Source organism: Mustela putorius, unplaced genomic scaffold (assembly GCF_011764305.1).
Source record: "Mustela putorius furo isolate JIRA1106 unplaced genomic scaffold, ASM1176430v1.1 tig00003853_pilon_pilon_pilon, whole genome shotgun sequence".
NCBI classification, from domain to species: domain Eukaryota; kingdom Metazoa; phylum Chordata; class Mammalia; order Carnivora; family Mustelidae; genus Mustela; species Mustela putorius.
This window is the reverse complement of record NW_025422005.1, coordinates 41,907,056-41,932,655: the sequence shown is the minus strand read 5'-3', so window position 1 is coordinate 41,932,655 and position 25,600 is coordinate 41,907,056. Positions and strand designations below refer to the sequence as shown.

The following is a 25,600-nucleotide window of genomic DNA, read 5'->3' as shown; positions in this document are numbered from 1 at the left end:
CATTCGCTATTATAACAGAATTATTACTAAAACCTCTGTAGCTCCTGTGTTCCAGCCATCACCTCCCACAGCCGTTCATTTCTTAAGTCATTCAGGTGGGGTGGGGGGGGCGAGGAGTTGGGGGAGTATGTCTGGGAGGAACCTACAGATGAACCAGACTTCTCATTTCACTACAACAGACTTAAGAATATTGGTCTGTGCAGCTATACTTGACATAGTAGATGCTCAGAATGCTTGCTGAATGAAAAAACAAATGTCTTCCTACTAAACTGCAAACTCTTTAAAGGCAGGGACCATAGTTGTCCGTTGTATTACTGGAACTAAGCACTTGGTGAGGCACACAATAGGCACTTGGAGACCACCGAACAAACGAATGAATGAAGAAATAAATAACTGCAGGCAGAAAATCATGAAGGGCACAAAGCTGGAGCACAAAAACGCGGCAGAAAGGCTGTCACCGGTTTTAGGAAAGGACTGAGCATAGCAAGGTTTTTACCGGCTTCGACAGCTTCAGGATTTAGGTTCGCGGTGCTCCCCCTTCCGGAATACCCGGTGAGCACGCAGCCCTCCGCGGCACGCCCCTCCAGGGCCCCGCCCCTCCGCTGCTCACGTGACCGCGGGGCGGGCGCGCTGAGCCGCGGGCTAACCTTGGCTGGGCGAGCAGGGGCCATGGCGGGTGTGGTGGATTTCCAGGACGAGGAACAGGTGAAGTCCTTCCTGGAGAACATGGAGGTGGAGTGCAACTACCAGTGCTACCGCGAGAAGGACCCGGACGGTGAGCGCTGCCAGCGCAGCCTGGGAACACGTGGGACGCATGGGGGAGGGGTGCGGGCCGCACGGGTCACGAGCGACCGCTGAAGGAGGTCTGGAAGGGGTCTCCGGCCGGGACTCGTGGGGACGCGGTGGGACACTGAAGACCTTGTGTATGTTAGGGAGGAAAGGGTTGGGTTCCTCGAGGACTTGCTGTCCTCACAGCGGGGGGAATCCTTGGCGGGACCGAGCCTGGAAGCGGGGTGGGGGGGCGGGATACGAGGAGGTGTGCTTGGGTGTTGGGGGTGGAGGGGTGGGAGTACATCAGTGAAGACATAAAATTCCCTGTTCTTCTGGAGCTTACATTCTAGTGGGGGGAGTTGGATAATAAACGTAAAGAAATAAATGAAATCGTGTGTTGGAAAGTGTAATGGCAAAAAGGATTAACAGGTATAGGGAGTTGAGGGCAATTTTGAGTTAAGTGGTCAGACGGAGTCATTGAGAAAGTGGCATTTGAACAAAGCCTTGAGGAAGCTCAGGGAGATCTATGGTAGGTAGAGGTAACAGCTAGTGAAAAGGCCCGAGGCATGAATGTGTCCCTCGTGTTGAGTTGACTTGAGTGTGTCAGATGATGATGGTGTCCAAAGCAGCCAGTACCTTTGGGTGGTTTTCTTCTTCCTTCTTTACAAAGAAAAAAAAAAAAAGACACTCACCCAACCTTCTTATAGCTTGCAGTCAGGTTTCCATAATGTGATATAACTATTTCTAGCAGCTAACCAACTAACCAGAGTTGCTGTGCTGTTTAATGGCTTAACAAGAACCCAAGGTGGTTCTTTGAGGGCTTGCCTGCATCCTAAGAAAAGTTGGAGTCACTGAGGAGCAGGATAGTTGGGGAAGACTTCTAGGGGTAGGTCAGGAGGAGCAGGCAAGTGTTCATTAAATGGAGGACAATGTGGGAGAAGAGAATGCTGTCTTTTGGAAGATTGAAGTGAGGCTGTAGTTAGATGGAAGAGGGAGTTTGGGCCACAGTGTGTCAGGCCTTGAGTGCCAGGGTAAAGCATACTTATTCTGTAGTAAGTGGAAAGCCATACATGTTTTTGAGGAGAGAGTTCATGGTTGTGGACGCTGAAGAGTATACTGAGAGGTGGAGTGGGGGAGGGTGGGCGTGAAAGGACTGAGGTACTTCAGGAGAGCCTGAGAGGAGGCTATTGTTACTATAGCTACTGTCATTTGAAGTCATCATGATCTCTCACCAGGATTACTGAAATAGCCGCCTAACCTGGCTCCTGTTTGCATGCTGACTCCCTTAAAATCTGTTTTCAACCCTCAAACTGGTAGTTAAGTTTTCATTTTGTTCTATTAAATGCTATCTTCTTAGATTTTTTTTTAGTAATTTTTTAAATTAACATATAATGTATTATTTGCCCCAGGGATACAGATCTGTGAATCGTCAGGCTTACACACTTCACAGCACTCACCGTAGCACATAACCTCCCCAATATCCATAACTCAATCTTTTTAGATTTTTAAATAACAAAATAACACGTTTGTTATCAGTGCTGGAGTGTACTCCCTCATGCATTTTGTTCTTCCATGTTCATCCGGGCATGTACAAACATATACACTGGAGTAACCTTTTAAAAATGAAGATTGGGGCTGCTTGAATGGCTTAATTGGTTAAGTGTTTGCCTTCTGTTGAGATCATGATCCCAGGGTCCTGGGATTGGATCAAGCTCTCAGTCTGCCTCCCTGCTGCTTCTCCCTCTCCCTCTTCCTCTGCCACTCCCCCCTGCTTGTGTTTTCTCCCTCTCACTCGCTTTCTATCAAATAAATAAATAAAGTCTTAAAAAATAAATAAAATTAAAATGTAAATTGAATCATATCACTGCCCTTCTTAACCCTTCAGTGGTTTGCCACGGACCTGGAATAAAATCCTAAGTCCTTCCTGTGTTCCACAATGCCCTGTGATCTGGTCCCTGCCATTTTCTTCTCATTTCCTACCCTTTTCCTCCTCGATCCACCTACATTATACCTTATTTGTACTAACTTATTCCCTCTCTAGGGTCTTTTAGTCTATTGTTTCTTATACCTGGGATCTTCTGCTCTCTTCCATTTCATTGTCTCTAAATAGCTAGTTCTTTCTTGTTATTCACATTTCAGCTTGGATATCACAATCCTTACTAGGCCCTCCCTGACTGCCCGGTTTGTGGTAACTATTCCCCCAGCGTGCACAACAAACTGTCTTATCCTGTTTTATTTCAATCATAAAACATTTACTACTGTTTAAATGCATTTTAAAAAAATAAATGCATCTTGCTCACCTATTTACTTATTTTTTTCCTCTCCTCTAGAATGTAATTTTTAAGAGGGCAAGTGACTATATTCCCAGCATCTAGAACAGTGTTTGGTACATGGTTGGACACAGTGCACAAATATTTGTTGAATGAAGATGACTGAGGGGCGCCTGGATGGCTCGGTTGTTAAGTGTCTACCTTTGGCTCAGGTCATGATCCCAGCATCTTGGGATCAAGCCCCACATCTGGCTCCCTGCTCGGCGGCAAGTCTGCTTTCCCTCTCCCACTCTCCCTGCTCATGTTCCTGTTCTCACTGTATCTGTCTCACTGTCAAATAAATAAATAAATAAATAAAAATCTTAAAAAAAAAAAAAAAAGAAAGAAAATTAATAAGATGAGTGTCATTTGGGATGAAGAAAGAGGGCCAAAGACAGAGGGTAGAGATGTTAAGAAGAGGCTCACTGGGACCAGAGACTGCCAAAGAGAGCATCCATTTCCAACTCCTTCAATAGCTACTATTTCTACTCTGTCTTTGGGCTTCTCATTCCCAGCCTAGCTGAGGTGTATAGTCCTGGAAGCACCCCTTTCTTGCTACTACAGAGACAACCCATGGACCCTTTTGGTTTCCAGTGTTTTATTGTTGAACTTCCTGGGAAGTTCCAAAGGTGGCAAAGTTTCAATCATGGAAGTCAGTGAGTCTTTGCCTCTGGGTGACAGGGAGCAGAATGGCTGGTGAGTGGTGGAGCCAGGGCACTGGCCATGGATGGTCTCTCCAGCCTGTACATTGCTCAGTCCCCAGCTAAGGGCAGATGATGCCATTTGTAGACATGGCTGAACACCACCTGCAGTCTTTTTTTTTTTTTTTTTTTTAAGATTTTATTTGTTTATTTGACAGAGATCATAAGTAGGCAGAAAGGCAGGCAGAGAGCCTGATGTGGGGCTCAATCCCAAGACCCTGGGATCATGACCGGAGCCAAAGGCAGAGGCTTTAAACCACTGAGCCACCCAGGCGCCTGCCACCTGCAATCTTTGTGGTGAGGTCACCTTGCCACACTTCAGGAGGACAGAAGCTGGTCCTAAATAAAAGACGTTTTGGCTGCCGCACCTCAGCCTTCCCCACTGCTGTGCAGCAGCCCCAAACATGAAGAACAGCTCTTGTGTTTTCCTCACAGGATGCTATCGGCTGGTGGACTATTTGGAAGGGATCCAGAAGAATTTTGAGGAGGCTGCCAAGGTGTTGAAGTTCAACTGTGAAGAGAACCAACACAGCGATAGCTGCTACAAACTGGGGGCCTATTATGTGACTGGGAAAGGTGAGGCACCTGCTTTCTTTGGTGACTGTTACTGATAGTAATGCTGATCTCACATCCTGAGCCTCATGTGGGGTCCTCTTCACAGAGGGGTCCTCACAGGCCTTGGGGAAGCACATTGTAGGAAGATTTGGTGAGAGTTCAGCAGAGGGATGTGGGAAGAACATAGCCTCCTTTCAAGTTAGGCAGATATTGGGGAATGCTTTTAGCAAGTAGTGGGACCTTGAGCCAGTCACTTCAACTCTACCTCAATTCTATCACCTGTAAAATGGAGAAAAATAGTACTTGCTTCATAGAGTTGATGTGAGGATTAAATAAGATGATACAGGTAAAGGCATCAGCATGTGCCTGGCACAGAGCAAGGGACCAATAATTAATTCTCTGCCATCTTATCTTTTCGCCGCATGCCCTAATTATAGTTATCACTGGAATAGTAAATACTGTTTAATCTATCACTAAATAAGAAATTATTCTGGGGTGCCTGGGTGGTTCAGTGGTTGGGCATATGCCTTTGGCTCAGGTCATGATCCCAGGGTCCTGGGGTTGAGCCCCGTATCAGGCTTCCTGCTCAGCTTCCTGCTCTGCTTCTCCCTCTCCCCCTGCTTGTGTTCCCTCTCTCGCTGTGTCTCTCTCTATCAAATAAATAATAAATAAAATTTAAAAAAAAAATAAGTTATTCCAACAAACTTACTATTTCACATAGTTGCTCAGGTCAGAAATTTGGGATTGGCTTAGCTGTATGCCTCAGGGTCTCTGATGAGGTTGCAGTCAATTTTTTTTTTTTTTTAAGATTTTATTTATTTATCGGGGGGTGGGGTGGGTGGAGAGCAAGCACAGGCAGACAGAATGGCAGGCAGAGGTAGAGAGAGAAGCAGGCTCCCTGCCGAGCAAGGAGCCCGATGTGGGACTCGATCCCAGGACGCTGGGATCATGACCTGAGCCGAAGGCAGCTGCTTAACCAACTGAGCCACCCAGGCGTCCCGAGGTTGCAGTTAAGACGTTAACCAGGGAACAAGGGCTGTAGTCATTGGAAGGCTTGGCTAGAGCTGGAGTTTCCAATTCTAAGATTGTTGGCTTGTTAGGAAAGGCCTTTCCAGCTGTTATCAGGAGACCTCAGTTCCTCATGACGGGGATCGCTCTATGGGCTGCTTGTGTGTCATTATGGCATGACATCTGGTTTCTTCCATAGTGAGTTATCCAAAAGAGAGCATGATGGAATCCATGGCGTCCTTTATGACCTACCCTTATAAGTCCTATGTTTTTCATTTCTATCACATTCTGTTCATTAGAAGTGAGTCAGTAAGTCCAGCCCACGTAAATAGAGAACTAACATCCTACTTCTTGAAGGAAGGACTATCAAAGAATTTATGGGCATATTTTATTTTAATTTTTTATCTTCTTAATATTTTTCATGGGCATATTTTAAAAACACCACAAAGAGGTACCTGGGAGGCTCAGTCAGTTAAGTGTCTGCCTTTGGCTCAGGTCAGGATCCCAGGGTCCTGGGATCACCCTCTCTGTTGGGCTCCCTGCTCAGCAGGGCATCTGCTCCTCCCCTCCTGCCCCCACAACCCTCATGTGCGCTCACTCTCTCTCTCTCAAATAAATAAATCTTTTAAAAAATAAAAATCTTTAAAAACAAATTAATGTGGAAAAAATATCCCAGTATTATTTATCGACAAAATTTTATTTTTATTAACTTACAATTTACAATTAATACTTTACTGCATTTTTTTTTTTAAGATTTTATTTATTTATTTGACAGACAGAGATCACAAGTAGGCAGAGAGGCATTCAGAGAGAGGAGGAAGCAGGCTCCCCGCTGAGCAGAGAGCCCCTGGGATCATGACCTCCTGAGCTGAAAGCAGAGGCTTTAACCCACTGAGCCACCCAGGCGCCCCACATTATGCATTATATTAATGATTTAAAAAAACCTAGTGCCAACAGTGGCAGCTTAGTTGAATGTTATCTCCATTGTATGGAATGCTATTTAGCCCATGAAAAAGTAATGTTTCTAGAGGATTTTGTTGATGTGGTAAAAAGCTTATGAAATTTTATACACACACACACACACACACACACACGAGAGATACATATGTACATATATATGTACACATATGCACATATGTGCATATATATGTACATATGTATCTCTCTCTCTCTCTCTCTCTCTCTAGTGAAGAAAGCCAAATACAAATTTGTATGTGGTGTGAACTCACCTATATGATACAGCATGCAAAACCAAAAATGTTCCTAGTTACTTAGTCTCTGGATTTGTGCCTTGGTAAAGTTTTGGGTTCTTTTTGTTTTAATACTTTTTTTTTTTTTAAGTAATCTCCACTCCCAGTTTGGGGCTGAAACTCATGACCCTGAGATCAAGTCGTGTGCTCTGCTGCCTGAACCAGCCAGGCCTCCCTCCCACTTTTTTTGAAGTATTGTTTATACCATATTTTATTATAGTTTTCACAAGAACTTGAATTCCTTATTGAAATAGGGAAAACAAAAGTGGCTCTGAAATTGTTTTTCTTATTAGACAAATTCTTTTACCAAGGATTGGTTGGGGCAAGGGAAAGAGCAGGAGGCCAAAGAACCCACTTTTATCTATTTATTTATTTATTAAAGATTTTATTTATTTATTTTACAGAGGTCACAAGTAGTCAGAGAGGCAGGCGGGGTTGGGGGGGAAGTAGGCTCCCTGCTGAGCAGAGAGCCCAGATGCAGGGCTCCATTCCAGGACCCTGGGATCATGACCTGAGCCGAAGGCAGAGGCTTAACCACTGAGCCACCCAGGTGCCCCACAAAGAACCCACTTTTAGATAGTGCAACATCAAGCAAGACATTTTCCTTCCCTGAGCCACAAATTCTTTGTTGACAAAATTAGAGTAATATGGTCCACTCATACTTTCTTCATAGGATTTTTCTGAACATCAAATGAGAACAGATGTGACTGTTTTCTTAAATTATAAAATATTCTTGGGGCACTTGAGTGGCTTAGTTGGTTAAGCATCTCACTTTGGCTAAAGTCATGATCTCGGGGTTGGGCTCTGTGCTTGTTGAAGAGTTTGCTTCAACAACTTCTCTCTGCCCCTCCCCTGTGGTTGTGCTCTCTTCTCTCTCTCAAAAAAAAAATAAATAAATAAAATCTTTAAAAAAAAATTACAAAACATCCTATTGGTGTGAACAGGTCTGACTGTATTGGTTGGTGCAGAACTTACTTTGGATTATGTACTTAGAGTATATATAATCCCAGGAATGCTTTGGCCAGGTGTTTTCAGATGTGAACTAAACTTTGAACTATTTTGTGAAGCAGTCTAAATGTCCTATGCAAAGAAGTAGAAGTTAACTCTGGCACACACCTCTCTGAGGAAATATTACGCAGCTACTAAAACAGATACTAAGAAGTGTTTCTAATGGGGAGTGAAGAAGGCTCATGACTACAGCATGTGAAAACAAGACCAAATTGGGGCACCTGCCTGACTCAGTTAGTAGAGCATGGGATGCTCGATCTTGGGGTCATGTTGAGTGTAGAGATTACTTAAAACAAAACCCTCAACCCATGTTGAGTGTAGAGATTACTTAAAACAAAAAAGCAAGACCAAACTGCATAGCACTAAGAGGAAATTCACCAAAAATGAAGTAGTGATGGTCTCTAGGTAGTGGTAACAATAGATGATTTTTGTTTCCCTTCTGTTTAAGAGTCCTTGATTTGGGGGCATCTGGTGGCTCAGTTGGTTGTGTATCTGACTCTTGGTTTCAGCTCAGGTCATGAGCTTAGGGTTGTGGGATCAAGCCCTGTGTGGGATCAAGCCCCTGTGGCTAAGAGCCATAGGAACTTTTGTCAATGGGCCAGATGAACGACTAACTGCTTGGGATTCTCTCTCTCTCCCCTTCTGCGCTGCTCCCGGCTGTGCACACACGCGCTCTCTTTCTCTCTCTCAAAGAAAAAAAAAAGTTCTCAATTTGCTCTTCTAAAAAGTAAAATTACTTTACAGGAAGAGATGAAGGCTCAGATAAATTGATGATAATGCAGATAGTCTTCACTCTAGACCATTCTTGTATGCTTCAGACTACATGTAGCTAATGTAGACATTCCTACTTGGAGTTCTCTTAGGCATCCCAAACTTATCAAACCAAATATGGAATTCTTTTTTTTTTTTTTTTTAAAGATTATTTACTTATTTGTCAGAGAGAGAGAGAGAGAGATCACAAGTAGGCCAAGAAGCAGGCAGAAGCAGAGGGAGAAGCAGGTTCCCTGACGAGCAAGGAGCCCGATGCGGGACTCGATCCCAGGATGCCGGGATCATGACCTGAGCCAAAGGCAGCCGCTTAACCAACTGAGCCACCCAGGCGTCCCCAAATATGGAATTCTTAATTGTTTTTCTTCTCCCCCCAATTTATTATGCCCCTGTTATCTTCCAAGAGATACCTTTGACAAGTGGTGTCTCTCTCTGCATAGTAGCTCATGGCCAGTTTATCTCCAAAATATGTCTTAAATCTGTTCTGGCTTTCTCCCTCTCCTTTCATTCTTATCCAAGCCACTGTCCTCTCCTGCTGGGATTACAGTTAGGAGATTAATGCAAGTCCCTAAACATCTTTCCATAAGGCAACTAAAATGAACTTTTAAGAATATAAACCATGGGGACGCCTGGGTGACTCAGTAGGTTAAGCCTTTGTCTCCGGCTCAGGTTGTGATCCCAGGGTGCTGGGATCAAGCCCCGCATCAGGCTCTCCGTTCAACAGGGAGCCTGCTTCCCCCTCTCTCTCTACCTGCTTCTCTGCCTACTTGTGATCTCTGTCTCTGTCAAATAAATAAATAAAATCTTTAAATTAAAAAAATAAATTAAATAAAAGAACATAAACCTTGGACACTTCTTTGGGCTGAGCTATGGTGGATGTGTTTGAGGGCAGCTGACCCAGCCTATACTTTCTGTGGAAGCCTGAGCTGGCCTTTTTCCCTTTGTGTCAAACCAGGTCTGCCAAAGACAGTGCAATTCACCTGCTGCCCACCTTAACAGATTCAAGAACAAGGGGAAAGATGGTATAAAGGAAAGCTAAGAAGGAAGACTAGATGCTGAAAAGGAGAAATGTAAGCTCATTTCTTGATAATGCTACTTCTGCACTGCAGGAGAACCACAACAACCAGGGCAGTGTAATTTGATCTGTTGATAACATGGTCAAAGGCATAAATAGCAACAATTTGGAAAGCCACCTCCAGGCCACTCAAGCTGCTAAGAAACTGCTTTCTGTGGAAGAGCAGCCCACATAGACAGTATAATCTGGGCTGGTTTTGATTCCAAAATTTGTGTCCTTTTTGGGCAGAAATGCTCGTAGTCCCATTCAGTTGAATCTGCTTGCACCCTCACTAACACTGCTTCTGGAATATCAGAACAGACAAGGCTGTGGTAGAGAGGGGTGCTATCCCAGCATTCATTTCTCCATTGACATCTTCCCATGCTCACATCAGTGAATAAGCTGTATGAGCTCTAGGAAACATTACACGAAATAGTTCAGTTTTTCTGAGACTTGATGGTGCGCATTTGATCCTCTGTTGGTCCTTCTTGCAGTTCCTGATATGTCATTTCTGTCGTGTGGTTACTTAAATATTATCTGGACACTTTCAAATTTTTGTTGCAAAAAGATCCTACACTCCTGTAGGTACTATTGAGCAAATTCTTCCCACTTTAGTTCATCTCCTGCACTGCAGTGATCTGGAAGTCTTAGCATAGAGGGGTCTCTTGTCCTTAGCATATACTTGCTGGTTCATTTCTTACCATATTGATGGTACAAATGAACAGACTGAAAGGTTATGAAAAGAGAAGTTGTGCCTCAACTTAAACTTCTCCTGAATTGCTAATTGTGACTGCTGTGCTAAGAACCATAAGAAGTATTGTCACTGGGACAGATGAACAGACTCAAGTTGTAATAGATGTGGGAGCACTTGCCATCTTTCCCAGCCTGTAATGAGCCCCAAAACTAAAACTCAGAAGGAAGCAATGTAGAAAAATGTAAAACATGACATCTGGCTACCAGGACCAGGCACAGGAAGTTGTGAATCAAGGATTAGTCCCATTTCTCATTGGCATTCTAAGGAAGACTTTAAGACACAAAAGGAAGGGGCGCCTGGGTGGCTCAGTTGATTGAGCATCTGACTCTTGATTTCGTTTCAGGTCATGAGATCGAGCCCTACGTGGGGCTCTGCACTTAGCCTGGAATTCGCTTGGGATTTTCTCCCTCTCCCCCCGACCCGATAAAATAAATAAAATCTTAAAAAAAAAAAAAAAAAAGACAAGGAAACTGTACTGGCTGTGACCAACCATATAACTGGAGGACCAGTTGAGTAGGTTGTGAACCTTGTTCATTGTGGCATACTACCATTGATAAACCTCTTAACTGTGGAAGATACTGTGGTTGTTCTGAACACCATTTCAGAGATTTTTTAGGCTGCGAAGAAAACTAGGTGAAACTGAGAAATTTAGGGGGTGCCTGGGTAGCTAGTTGGTTAAGTATCTGCCTTCGTTCAGGTCATGATCCCAGGGTCCTAGGATTAAACCCCTGAATATCAGGGAGCCTGCCTCTCCCTCTCCATCTGCCCTCCCCCAACCCAGCTCATGTTCTTTGTCTTTCTCTCTCTCAAATAAATAAAGTCTTAAAAAGAAAGAAAGAAAGGAGCTACACAAAGAGGTGCTCCAGAAATGCATAGAAGGGTCCTCTTGTCTTTGGCCTAATGTTAAGTTGCACATGCATAGAGGAAGATTGAGAGACCTTATAGTGGAAAGCTTCTGGGGAGCTGTGAACTGAGAGGAGATTCCATATGTTTCACAGTGATGGGAGTGGTTTGAATTTCAACCAGCCAGAGTAGAGAGTCATCGAACATCACATTCAACTAAGACTCCAAAATGACCATGCCTTGGTAGTATGATTATTCTAGATCTGCTCTAACAAAACTTAAAAACAAGTCTCAGGAGTGCCTGGGTGGCCCAGTTGGTTAAGCGACTGCCTTCCGCTCAGGTCATGATCTTAGGGTCCTGGGATCGAGCCCCACATCGGGCTCCTTGATGAGCAGGGAGCCTGCTTCTCCCTCTCCTTCCCGCTTGTGCTCTCTCTTGCTATCTCTCTCTCTCTCCCCCCTAAAAAAAGAAAAAAGAAGAAGAAAAAAAAAAAAAAAGTCTCAAAGACGTTTTGGCTTGATTCACCAGTGAGTTAGCTGTCTGCCAGAACAAAATTCAACCATCTTCAAAGGAATACAACAAAATCCAGACTGAACAAGGTATCATCTACAGTGTTTTCAAGAAGTAAGAAATTGCTAAAGAGAAAGAAAAGCAGCCCATAGACCTAGATGTGACAGAGATATTGGAATTAACAGTTAATATTTTGAAACAGGTATGATGAGGGGCACCTGGGTGACTTAGTCAGTCGCACTAGCTCTTGGTTTTGGTTCAGGTTGTGATCTTGGGGTTATAGGATTGAGCCCTGTGTCAGGCTTCACACTCAGTATGGAGTTTGTTTGTCCCTCTCTGCTCCTCACCCTATGCACATGTACACATGTGTGCCTGCTCACTCCATCTCTCTCAAATAAGTAAGTAAATAAATATTTTTTTAAAAACCTGTTAAGGGGGGGTGCCTTGGTGGCTCAGTGGGTTAAGCCTCTGCCTTCGGCTCAAGTCATGATCCCAGGGTCCCGGGATCGAGCCCCACATCGGGCTCTCTGCTCAGCAGGGAGCCTGCTACCTCCTCTCTCTCTGCCTGCCTCTCTGCCTACTTGTGATCTCTGTCAAATAAATAAATAAAATCTTTAAAACAACAACAACAACAACCTGTTAAGGGGCGCCTGGGTGGCTCAGTCAGTTAAGCGTCTACCTTTGGCTCAGGTCATGATCCCAGGGATTGAGCCCCATGTCAGGATCCCTGTTCAGTGGGGAGTCTGCTTCTCTCTCTCTCCCCCTGCCATTCTCCCTGCTTGTGTGTATGCACACCTGCTCTCTCTGTCAAGTAAATACACTCTTTAAAAAAAAAAAAAAATCCTGTAATTGAGAAACATAATATTTGAAATTGAAGTTTATTGGGCAGGCTGAACTGCAAAATAGACATTTCAGAAAGTAAATGTGAAAGATTGATGAACTTGAAGATAGGAATGTAGATATTATCTAAAATAAAGTGCTGAGGAAAAGAAAGAACAGAGTCTCAACCCATGGGGTTCAGTATTTATCATTCTAACGTATGTGTGTCAGAGCCCCAGAAAGAGAAGAGATTGGGAGAGGCAGAATATTTGAAGAAATAACAGCAGAAAAAGTTTTAAATTTAGTGAAAATTATAAGTCTACAGATCCATGAAGCTCAGTGAACTCAAGCAGGATAATCAGTGAAAATTACACCTAGAGGGGCTCCTGGGTAGCTTAGTGGGTTAAAGCTGCTGCCTTCGGCTCAGGTCATGATCCCAGGGACCTGGGATCCAGCCCCACATCGGGCTCTCTGCTCAGTGGGGGCCTGCTTCCCTTCCTCTCTCTCTCTGTCTGCCTCTCTGCCTACTTGTGATCTCTTATTTGTCAAATAAATAAATAAAATCTTTAAAAAAGAAAAGAAAAGAAAATTACACCTAGACACATCATAATCAATTTGGTGAAAACCAGAGATAAAGAGAAGATCTGAAAAGCAATCTGAGGAAGACACTGATGGGAACAGTGGTGGGAGCAACCCTTACCCTTTCTTCAGAAGCAGTGTAAGCCAGAAGACAAAAGAACATCTTTTAAGGGCTGAAAGAAAAAGCTGTCAGGTTTGAATTCTACTTTAGCAAAAACATCTTTAAAAACAAAGACAAAATAAATTCATTTTCAGATAGACAAAAGCTCCAGGAATGAGTTATTAGCAGAGCTACACTACAAGAAATGGTAAAGTTGTTTGGGTCAAAGGAAAATGGAAACAGATGGAAACTGGATCCATGCAAAAGAATAAACTACTCTAGAATATATGTGTAAATGTAAGATTTTTTCTTCATTTCTTAGTGTCTCCAAAAGACTGTTGAGAGCAAAAATAATAGCAGTGTTTGTGATACTTATATATAGAAGTAAAATAAAGTGTATATAGTAGTAAAACATGACAGCAATTAATACGAGGGATGGAAATGTTCAAGTGAATGAAAGTATATTGTAAGGTACTTATGTTATTTGTGAAGTGATACAATATTAATTCGTGGTAGATTGTGGTAAGTTAATGTTACATATTCACTAGCTAACTCACTGAAAAAGGAAGTATAACTAAAAAGCCAATGATGAGAATGACATGGACTTTTAGAAATACACAGTTTGGGACACCTGGCTGGCTCAGTTGGTGGAGTGTGCAACTCCTGATCTTTGGGATGTGGGTTTGAGCCCCATGTCATGTGGAGAGATTACTTAAGACAAGAAATTAGGGGCACCTGGGTGGCTCAGTGGGTTAAGCTTCTGCCCTCGGCTCAAGTCATGATCTCAGGGTCCTGGGATCCAGCCCCTCGTCGGGCTCTCTGCTCAGCAGGGAGCCTGCTTCTGCCTCTCTGCCTACTTGTGATCTCTGTCTGTCAAATAAATAAATAAACAAAATCTTAAAAAAAAAAAAAAAAGATTTCGTTTATTTATTTGACAGAGATCACAAGTAGAGAGAGAAAGGAGGAGGAAGCAGGCTCCCTGCCAAGCAGAGAGCCCGATGCGGGACTTGATCCCAGGACACTGAGATCACGACCTGAGCTGAAGGCAGAGGCTTAACCCACTAAGCCACCCAGGCGCCCAATAAATAAAAATCTTAAAAAAAAAAAAAGAGAAAAAGAAAGAAAATAAAGGAATGCCTGGGTGGCTCAATGGGTTAAGCTTCTGCCTTTAGCTCGGGTCATGATCTCAGGGTCCTGGATTGAGCCCTGCGTTGGGCTTTCTGCTCAACGTGGAGCTTGCTTCCCCCTCTCTGCCTGCCTCTCTGCCTACTTGTGATCTCTCTGTCAAATAAATAAATAAAATCTTAAAAAAAAAATCTTAAAACACACACACAATTCAAAAGAATGCAAGAAAGGAGAAAAAGCAAAAAGCATTTGGGACGAATGGGAAAGAAGTAAGATTGTAGGCTTAAATCCAGCTATATCAGTAATTGCATTAAGTATAAGTAAACACTCCAGTAAAAGGTGTAGATTGTCAGGCTTTAAAAGCAAGACCTAGGAGCGCCTGGGTGGCTCATGGGTTAAAGCCTCTGCCTTCGGCTCAGTTCATGATCCCAGGGTCCTGGGATTGAGTCCCACATCTGTCTCCTTGCTCGGCAGGGATCCTGCTTCTCTTTCAGCCTCTGCCTGCTTGTGCTCGCGCTCTCTCTCTCTTTCTTTCTCTCTCCTCTCTGACAAATAAATCTTAAAAAAAAAAACACAAGACCTAACTATATCTATTATATATGAAGATAGCACACAGATACACTCTCAAAATTGAAAGAACTCAGGATATACAATCTCTGAGCTTTTCTGGAAAACTATTTGATAACCAATAAAGAGGTTAATCAAAAGAAGTGATTCAGGGGGCACCTGAGTCACTCAGTATTTTAAGCATCTGCCTTTGGCTCAAGTCTCCTGGGATCCAGCCAGGCATTGGGCTCCCTGCTGTTTCTCGCTCTCCTGCTTCCCCTTGCTTGTGTTTGTGCGCTCTTTCTCTCTCTTTCTCTCTCTCTCTCTGGCTTGCTCGCTCACTCTCTTTCTGTCAAATAAATAAAATCTTTAAAAAAAAGAAAGAGAAAGAAGTAACTCAGGAATGGAGATGCTCTAATGAAAAGACCAGTGATTAACAGAATCCATTTAGAATGACTATTGGGCTAATTAGTGTTACCACATAGAATGTAAATAATGTAGACTTTTAGGGCATAAAAACACAATGACATCTGAGTGACTTAGTCTGTTAAGTGTCTGTGTTCAGCTCAGGTCATGATCCCAGGATCCTGGAATCAAGCCCTGCACTGGGCTCCCTGCTCCCACTCCCCCAGCTTGTGTTCCCCCTCTTGCTGTGTCTCTCTCTGTCGAATAAATAAATAAAATCTTTAAAAAACAAAACAAAAATGCCATAATGTTTCCTGAGCACTTACTATGTGCTGGGTTCTTTGTAAAAACACGTTTAAGCTTCTAAGTATGAAATGTAGATACTGTTATCCTTATACTCATCCTTACAGATGAGGAAAACAACTTGTCTAAGGTCACACAGCCAACAAGGAATGGATTGAGACTGGAGCTTAGGTGTGCTGCCTTCCTAAGTTGAAGTAATAGCAATGACAAAAAGTATTAGGTGGGGGAGGAAAGATGGGAGGAAATATGAGACCACCAGTGTCCTCATCTTCTATAGTTGTGAGGTAGTACTTCACAAAAACAATGACTGTAACCTTCTAATATTTTAGAGTCCTTTTATAACTCCAGGGGTCCCTTTAGGAAATTTCTCTGGTGAGAAAAATTCATTTGAAGTCAAGTAGTTACTTCAGTGTCACTCAGTTTGGTTTTCTTCTAATAAATTCAAGTAAAACCAAAGTTAAATTTTTTATTTATAAATAACTTATGCAATCCTATTTTTCAAAGTACTTCTATTAGCTGTTCATTCAGTCAGCAGCATGTAATCTGAACACATACAACAAAGATAACTGGAATGGTGTTCTCTTAATGATAATGATAGTTATTTCTAGGAGGTGGATTTGGAGTGATTTCCTTAAAAAAATGTTTAAAGATAGGATGTTTGTATTTTTTTGAGAATGGGTGATAGTGATATGGAGAACAAAGGCAAAAGGAAAAAATTAAACTTCCTTGTAACTTATAGCCCATTTACAAGTACTTAAGACAAGCAGAGTGACCTTCCTCCAGGAACTCAACTGCCTCAATGTTAATACTTTGCTAAGGGCAAAAGGCAGCCTTAGCTTGACATTAGCCCGACCTCCAAGATCTTGTAAAAATCCCTCTGCAAACTTCCTTTATCTCTACTACCTCCCACCCCAAGACGTATGTCGGCAATTATCCTCCAAGCATGTGCCCCACTGGTACACATCTGAAGGGTCTCAGGACTAATGTTTTACCTAGATAGTAAATGACCTTTTTCTAAAACAGCTAGCCCCTCAAGGTCGTGGAAACCTTGCTTCCAGATTCCTTAGAAACTTACACTATTCCTAACCCCTTCCCAACTTAGAAGGATAATCGGTCGTTCCTCACAGCACCAGTGCAGCTCTTTCTGCCTATAGGTCCTGTCCCTGTGCTTTAATAAAACCACCTTTTTGCTCTGAAGATGCTCCAAGAATTCTTGACCATTTGCTCCTGAGCCCCAACACTTCACATCAGTAGTACATGGGGATTTGACGTTTTCCATGGAAAAACAACTAAAGAGAAAATGAAGCTCTGCCACCACTTTTGTTTAAAATCACTTGTTGGTGAGACGCCTGGGTGGCTCAGTTGGTTAAGCAGCTGCCTTTGGCTCAGGTCATGATCCCTGCATCCTGGGATCGAGTCCCACATCGGGCTCCTTGCTCAGCAGGGAGCCTGCTCCTCCCTCTGCCTCTGCATGCCATTCTGTCTGCCTGTGCTCACTCGCTCTCCCTCTCTCTCTCTGATAAATAAATAAAATCTTTAAAAAAATAATAATAAAATAAAAAAATAAAATCACTTGTTGGCAGTTTCCCATTGCTCCTAGGATAAGTACAGGATCCTGCGTGATCTGACCCTTCCTGTCTGCAGCCTGTTTTCCCTAGTGATTCCTGGGTTCTAGCCATACGAGCTCCTTTTCTCTTTGTATCCTATTCCTGCTGCATGGACCGACCCTCATCCCGTATTTTTTTCCTTTTTTCAATTATATTACAGCTCAAAGGTCAATTCTTTGGGGAGGCTTTTTTGACCTTTCGCCTAAGACTAGGCCAGAGTCCTGCTACATTCTCATAATATCCTGTGCTTTTCTTCCGTATGTTTGTCACACTTAAAATCCTACATTTAGTTGTGTGGTTCTTAAATATCTGTTTCATTAGACTGTAAGATCCACAAGGCTAGGGACAGTGTTTATTGTCCAGAGCCTAGCACAGTAGTCAGCAAATATTATGTATTCATTATATATTGAAATTAATGAACATTGAACAAAGTGCTGATAAGATCCTATGTTCTTGCTGTAACCCCCATGAGGTAACTATTATTATAATCCCCACTTTTCACCTCCTCTCATAAGATACCACTTGAACAAAAGATTCCAAGGCTAAAAAAGCTGGAAGGTTTGTGCATCATACTAGGCCACCTTCCTTTTGTGCTGCCTTAGTTCAAAATATGTGAACTTTATTCAGGAATTTTTTTTTTTTTAAAGATTTATTTATTTATTTATTTGACAGAGATCGAAAGTAGGCAGAGAGCCAGGCAGAAAGAGAGGCAGAGAGAGAGGAGGAAGCCGGCTCCCTGTTGAGCAGAGAGCCTATGTGGAGCTCTATCCTGGGATCATGACCTGAGCTGAAGGCAGGGGCTTTAACCCACTGAGTCACCCAGGTGCCCCTCGGAATTATTCTCTTAACTTTGGCCTGAGACAATCAGGTTCTGCCCTGACTTGGGTTTATTTTTTTCTTCCCTCTCCCTTCTCCCAGGTGGATTGACCCAGGACCTGAAAGCTGCCTCCAGCTGCTTTCTGATGGCGTGTGAAAGGCCTGGAAAGAAGTCTGTGGAGGCATGTCACAACGTTGGTCTCCTGGCACATGATGGACAGGTCAACGAGGATGGTCAGCCTGACCTGGAGAAGGCTAGAGACTACTACACAAGGGCCTGTGAAGGCAGCTATGCCTCCAGCTGCTTCAATCTCAGTGCCATGTTCCTGCAGGGTGCCCCTGGCTTTCCCAAGGACATGGGCCTGGCATGTAAATATTCAATGAAAGCCTGTGACTTGGGCCACATCTGGGCCTGTGCCAATGCCAGCCGCATGTACAGGTTAGGGGATGGTGTAGATAAAGACGAGGCGAAGGCTGAGTTACTAAAAAATCGGGCCCGGCAGCTGCACAAAGAACAGCAGAAAAATGTGCAGCCTTTGACATTTGGGTAGTGTAGTCCATATTCCTAAGCAACAAACAGCTTGAGGCTGGCACCTCCTATGTCTTACATAGCCCTTAAGGTCAGCCTGCTGGAGCAGGAAGACTTGGGACTTACTGTCTGTAGCTCTGGTTACACAGACCCATTTCCCTAGAGTGTCACCTATTGGGTTGTAGCCTAAAGTGTTTATTTCAGTCAGTGTTCTTTTTTTCTGTTGTGTTCTGTGAAGGCACGCACATAGGCAATTTTCGTTCTCAAAGTCTTAGAGCTCAGTGAAAACAGCAAACTAGAGAGCCATAGAGATCATGGGGGGTAAGGGCAGACAAATAGCAGGAAGTTGGGAAAATCAGCAGCCACAGTGCCTGAAGGAATCAGATGTTGTTATTATTATTATTTTATTCTGGAGGGCTTGAAATTCAATATCTTGATTTACATAATAGAGGGCTTAAAGAACTAAGAACAAGTCAAATAGTTATGACTGCCACCCTCTGACTTATGTAATCATTGGTGTGGGTTTCTTCTTTGCCTTTAGAGTCAGATCTTCAGTAAATTCATAGATAATAGGAGGGACATGCAACATAAAATAAAGGTTGTTATGTGTCAGCGTTGCCAAAGATGATGAAATACAAGCTTCTGTTGGTGGAGGATTTCGCAGTTGACGGTTAGCATCCCCAGTCCACTCCTCTGGCATTGCTCACCATGCCTGTGTTCTATTCCCAAGGCAACTTCAGCTCGGGATTTGTAAGCAAGGATTTTGTGACACATTTTAACCTATGGAACTTTACCTTTTTAACTGTCCTTGTGAATAAACTATTTTGATGGATTAGTAGTTTGTGTGTTACTAGTTTCTCTCCAGAGTCTGAGTAAGGTAGAGATTATGTTCTGCATGGTGGTTGTGCTTTTTCTTTTCTAAACATTGGCTTTTTAAAAATTATCTTCCTAATTTGTCACTAGGGGGCGAGCTTGTCATTTTCCTGCAATAACGGGTCTGATCTGTCACCACCTACTGTTTCTGGGCTTCCAGTGTTGCCGCCATCCTAGAAGGAAGGCTTGCTGTGCGGCTGGCTGAAGGTTTGTAAGCATAGCTTGCCAGCTTCTCCACTTGATAGAGGAGAGGGACTTTCCCAGGAACGCACAAGAAGTTTTAAAAAGTGAGTTTATTTTTTCAATGTGAAGTAGCTTTTGTTTAAAATAAATTCCATAGGCCAACAAGCATATGAAAAGATGCTCAGCATCACTAATAATTAAGGAAGGGCAGATCAGAAGCATGAGATAATTATCCCACAACTGTCAGAATGGCTGTTTTTTATATATTATCTATAAAGACAATAAGCATTGGCAAGGATGTAGAGAAATTAGAACACTTACACGTTGTTGGTGGGAATGTAAAATGGTATAGCTGCCTTGGAAAACAATATAGCAGTTCCTCAAAACATTAAACCTAGAATGACAATAGGATCCAGCAATTCCAGCATTCACAGTTGCTAAAAGGCAGAAGAAACCCAAATATCTATCAGTGGGTGAGTGGGTAAACAAAATGTGTATACATGTAATGAAATATCACTCAGCCTTAAAAGGAGGGAATATCTGACGCATGCTACAACATGGATGAGCCTCAAAGACATGCTAAGTGAAATAGACATCACAAAAAGACATACTGTGGGATTTCATTTACATGAGATGTTTAAACTTAGAGCAAAATGTTGGTTGTTGCAGGCTAGAGAAAGGGGGACATGGGGAGTTGTTTAATGGGTATAGAGTTTGAATTTTGCAAGATGAAAAACTTCTGGAAATTACTTGCGCACAAATGTGAAAGTTCTTAACACTACTGAACTCTACATTTAAAAATCATTAAGATGTGGGGGGCGCCTGGGTGGCTCAGTTGGTTAAGCATCTGCCTTTGGCTCAGGTTGTGGTCTTGGGGTCCTGGGATCAAGAGCGCATGGGCTCTCTGCTCAGCAGGGAGTCTCCTCATTCTCTTCCTCTCAAGTAAATAAAATCTTTAGAAAAACGGTTAAGATGGGGGGCACCTGGGCGGTTCAGTCATTAAGCATCTGCCTTCAGCTCAGGTCATGATCCCAGGGTCCTGGGATTGAGCCCCATACTGGGCTCCCTGCTCAGTGAGAAGCCTGCTTCTCCCTCTCCTGCTCCTCCTGTTTGTGTTCCCTCTCTCATTGAGTCTCTCTCTGTTAAATAAATAAATGACATCTTTTTAAAAAAATGGTTAAGATGGTAAAATTTATGTGTATTTTACCACAATTTTTTAAAAAATGTAAACATTGAACTGTTTTTTAATACAAGGTTTGAAGTTTTTGTTTACAAAAGCAATATGTTGGGGGCGCCTGGGTGGCTCAGTGGGTTAAGCCCCTGCCTTCGGCTCAGGTCATGATCTCAGGGTCCTGGGATCGAGCCTCCTCGCATCGGGCTCTCTGCTGGGCAGGGAGCCTGCTTCCCCCTCTCTCTCTCTGCCTGCCTCTCTGCCTACTTGTGATCTCTGTCTGTCAAATAAATAAATAAAAATTAAAAAATAAATAAATAAAATAAAAGCAATATGTTTACATGAAATGTAGTTTGGAACATGGCAGAGGAAATAATACCCCTCACTGTCCTTTACAACCTATTGGCATTCTTTGGCCCAATAATGTGTTGCTTAATTACTTTTTTAAACAATCACATCTTTCCAGTTAAGTCACTGGTTTTGTAATTTTGAAGAGTTTGAATTTTGATGGCATATGCGCTGGGTTATTTTATAGACCAGTTCTTGCCTGGGACCCAAGGTGCCTGCCTTCTCTGGATCATATATTGAGATAGGGTTGGGAACAATGGAGTAGGTATTAACAGTTTCAAAATGTAACATTTCACAAAAATTTTTTAAAATGTGAAGAGTGAGAATTTACTGTATGGAAAGGTCCAAGGCCGTTTCATACCAGGTTGCTCTGGGAAGGTACAGGTTGCTGAGAGGCAGCATGGTCAAGTTTCTCACTTTTGTGCAACCTTTGAGGCAAGACTTGAAAGCCGGTTTTCAGATTCTGGTCACAGCAAGCTACTCATTACTGTGTCCTCTGGCTAGCAGGCATTTGAATCATCATTAGCAACTATTTCTAATGTTTTTCCTCTGTGCCAGGCTTGGGCTGGATGGTCTAATGAAGACGAAGTTTCATAATTGACTAGTGGTTTGTGTTCTCATTAGTGTTCTCACTAAAATTTCACAGTGCAGTGCTCAGTGTTGTGAGAAAGGGAAGCAAGAGGCTCACTCAGAGAGGGAGGGGAAGGCTGGAGGGTCTAGTGATTCAGATTTTATCCTGTGGGTCATGCAGAGTCACTGAAGGGTTTTGAGCAGGAAATTAGATCACCCTAGTGTAGAAAATGAATGGGAGAGCAATGGGGGGGTAGGAGGTTGGTGGAGTCAACTCGGGGTTAAAAAAGAACCCAGATTTCCAGCCTGGGCACTTGGGTGTACAGGGGGTGCCATTCATATTGTTTTGGAGCCTATGTACGGGGATGGGAACAAAAATTTTTATTGAACTGTTTGGTAAATTTTTTTTTAATTTAGAAATAAATTGCATTTTAATTTTTTGAAGTTTTATGAAATTCCCTGAAAACATTTTTTTTTAAGATTTTATTTATTTATTTGACTGAGATCACAAGGAGGCAGACAGAGCAAGAGGAGGAAGCAGGCTCCCTGCTAAGCAGAGAGCCCGATGTAGGGCTTGATCCCAGTACCCTGGGATCATGACCTGAGCGGAAGGCAGAGATTTTAACCCACTGAGCCATCCAGGCACCCCTCTCTGAAAAGATTTTGATAGGTAGAGGCACCTGGGTGGCTCAGTTGGTTAAGTGTCTGACTTGATTTTGACGTAGGTCATGAGATTAGCACTGCTTCAGGCTCTGCATTCAGTGGGGAGTCCGCTTGAGATTGTCTCCCCCTCTGTCTCTCCCTGTGCTCTATTTCTAAAATTAATCTTTTTTTAATTGTTAAAGATTTTATGTATTTATTTGAAAGAGAGTGCAGGAGCATGCGGGTGGGGGTGGAGCAGAGGAAGAAGGAGAAGCATGAGGACAGGGAGCTCAGTCCCAGAACTCCAGAATCATGACCTGAGCCAAAGACAGATGATTAACCAACTGACGGACGCCGGTGCCCCTAAAATAAATAAATATATCTTTAAAAAAAAAAAAAAATTGAGAGGCAACTTGGCAGGGGGAAAATGCCTAGATTTCAGGTCCTACAAAGTGGGTAACTCTGGATTAGTCAAAGGCATACTAAGCATGAGTGATTATGGCACCTAACAAAGAATGAGAAAATATAAGTTAATAAAAATATTTTGTATTTTTAAAAAACATTAAGTAATCACTTTGGGGGGAAAAGTGAAATGTTTTTGGCTTCCTGACATTGATTTTACAATTTAGATTTCTCATTTTAAATTCTATATTAGAGTTGGTGGGATGGAGGGTACCAGGCTTTTTCCAGTTCTTAAGTCCAAAGGTCTTAATCTGGATTCTGATCTGGGTTTTGCCTATTATTGGCTGTGTGGCCTTGCACAAGTTAGGTCTGGGTCTTGGTTTTGTCACCTATCACATGGGGATGACAATGCCTTCTAGGGTTGTTAAGAGAATTAAATAGGAGCTCTTATCAGAGAATGATTAATGTTTCTTTTAAAAGATTTTTATGGGACCATATTTTATAATTAGATAATTGTTTTCTTTTCACTTGGCAATGTTAACTTGTGAGGGAATCTAGCTTTTAAGACAGTCTGCCTTTGCTGCCATTCTTTTAATATCCAGGGAGCTGATGGTGAGGCTCTCTAGAGGTATTCAGGGCATAAAACAGCTGCTGGAGAAAGGCCTGGAGAAGGGGTGGGGGTGGGGCCCACCTCCTGCCTCCTCCACCTCCTCCTCTTTGCCCCAGTGGAGAGAGAGTCACCGAGAAGACTTGCACCTGCTGGGGCCTGCAGTGGAAACTATTCCCAGCTGGTGCCCCTCCCCAGGCTTAAGGAATGGCGATTGTATTACAGTTTATAAATCAGGCCTCCCCACTGTCTAAAGGGGAAAGGCCAAAATTCTTTGCCTAACATATAAGTCTCTCCACCCCCATGATACGTTCCCAGCCTCCATATTTAGCTCCATCTTCTTCCTAACTTGGGAGCTGCTTGTAGTCTCTGTACCACTGCCAAAAAAAGAAAGAGAGAGAGAGAGAGGGAAGGAGAGGAGGAGGGAGGAAGGAAGGAAAGAAAAGAAAGAAGAAAAATGACAACAAAACACCCAGGCTATTTCTTATTGCCATGCATTTATGTTGCTAGTTGCTCTCTCTGGAACACCCTTTTACCTTTTTTTTTTTTTTAATTTTTCTTTATTTTATCACCCCTCCCAAGTCCTGATCCCCATCCCTGACTCAGTCCCAAATACTGGGGCCAGAGAGCCGAGGGCCCTGCCCCTTCTACCTTTCAAGTAGAATATCTTCATCTTTTAACACTCCGGAAGCATTCCCTTCATCACCTAGGCTGGTTAGAGACTTTCTCTGCCCTGAATTTCATCCATCGCAGTGCTGATCACATTATTATCATCTGTCTGTTGATGGCCTCCACTTTCCATAAGACTAGAGTTCCTGGACAATAGGGACCTGATTGGCTTCATCTCTATCCTCAGGCCCCAGAGTGAGGCTGGGCACATGCTGGACTGGTTGGTAGCTGGTTGCTGAGATGAACAGCACAGTGTGGCAACTTAGCAGCCTCAAGCCACCCCAAGACAAATCAGGCCAGGCTCATCTTCATATCTAGGAACCGGTGTAAGCCATAAGGGTGTACTGTTGTTGAAACTGCTCATCAAGAAAAGTTCCTGTCTAAGCTGGAGCTGACACAAGATGGATTAGTACTTTTTCAGGCTGTGTTCAGGACAGTGTCTTTATTTTATATTTTATTTTATTTATTTTATTTTATTGGACTTAGTTATTAATTTATTAGAGAGCAAGCACTCAGAGGGAAAGGGAGAGAGAGAGGGAGAAGCAGAGGTCCCCACTGAGCAGGGAGCCCAGTGAAGGGCTCTATCCCAGGAGACCAGGATCATGACCTGAGCCAAAGGCAGACACTTTTTTTTTTTTTTTTTAAGATTTTGTTTATTTATTTGACACAGGGAGAGAGATCACAAGGAGGCAGAGAGGCAGGCAGAAGGGTTGGGGGAGCAGGCTCCCTGCTGAGCAGAGAGCTGGATGTGAGGCTCAATCCTAGGACCCTGAGATCATGACTTGAGTAGAAGGCAGAGACTTAACCCACTGAGCCATCCAGGTGCCCAAGACAGACTCTTAACTGACTGAGCCACCCAGGCGCCTCTTTATTTTTTAAAGATAAATTTATTTATTTTAGAGAGAGCACAAGCAGGAGAGGCAGAGGGAGGGAGAGAGAATCCCAAGCAGATTCCCTCCTGAGAACAGAGCCCAAAATGGGGCTTCATCCATGGCTCCAAGATCACAACCAAAGCCAAAGTCAAGAGTCAGACATTCAACCGACTGAGCCACCCAGGCTCCCTGAAAATCTAAATTTTAAATAAGCAACCCACAGGAGATTCTTACTTGTGTTAAAGCAGATAATGCACTCAAGTGGTTCATAGTCGTAGCTCTGTGGTTTGGCACCAGGACCCTCTGCCGTCTGGGCTCCACAGCTTCAGCTTTTCATATAGCAGTTTCGAAACATCTGCTTTCTTTCCCTCCTTGATACAAGTCTAGCCAATTCCTAATCCAATTCCTAATAGTCCTTCAACACTCAGCACAAATGTTACCTTCACCTGGAAGCCTTCCTTGTTCCCCGGGGTCTATGGTGTTCTGACAATACTTGTACTTCTTGTTTTTTTTCAGTGGGTTTGGGAATGGTCGTAAGTGCCTCAAGGGTAAGGGTTATGTCTGACTGATCTCTATTCCCAGTGCCTAGTTGGAGATCTAGTACAGATAAGATACATAAAAAGTCTTTACTAAAGAAAATGGAAGGGACTCTGGGGCACAAGCTCCATCTTCCAGTGGATCCATTAAACATTAAAAAGGTAGCATTTTGAAGAAGGATCTGGATTTAAATCACTTCTCTGCCGTATACAAATGTGTTATGCTACCTCTCTGATCCCCATTTCCTTATCACCGAAGCGGGGATAATGTTTACTTTTCAGGACAAATGTGAAGGTTGAAGGGTTAAATGAGAGAAAGTAAGGGGGATGCCTAGTTTAATGCCTGGCACACTGTAATTGTGTAAT

At 43.1% G+C, this 25,600-nt stretch overlaps 1 protein-coding gene across 1 annotated transcript; it reads left to right on the top strand.

Annotated features, from left to right (window-relative positions):
- The first annotated feature begins 603 nt into the window (after positions 1-603).
- On the top strand, positions 604-19,199 carry LOC101686264 (cytochrome c oxidase assembly factor 7). Its single transcript, XM_004774446.3, has 3 exons — positions 604-775; positions 4,217-4,357; positions 17,935-19,199. Exons 1-3 carry the CDS (start codon positions 670-672, stop codon positions 18,381-18,383), a joined length of 696 nt encoding a protein of 231 aa, XP_004774503.1. The 5' UTR covers positions 604-669; the 3' UTR covers positions 18,384-19,199.
- Positions 19,200-25,600: the final 6,401 nt, after the last annotated feature.

Bases quoted from the DNA above. Each gene is read 5' to 3' on its own strand.
- LOC101686264 (XM_004774446.3), top strand. From the start codon at position 670: ATGGCGGGTGTGGTGGATTTCCAGGACGAGGAACAGGTGAAGTCCTTC. The intron at 776-4,216 runs GTGAGCGCTGCC...TTTTCCTCACAG, and splicing joins CCGCGAGAAGGACCCGGACG to GATGCTATCGGCTGGTGGAC. The intron at 4,358-17,934 runs GTGAGGCACCTG...CCCTTCTCCCAG, and splicing joins CTATTATGTGACTGGGAAAG to GTGGATTGACCCAGGACCTG.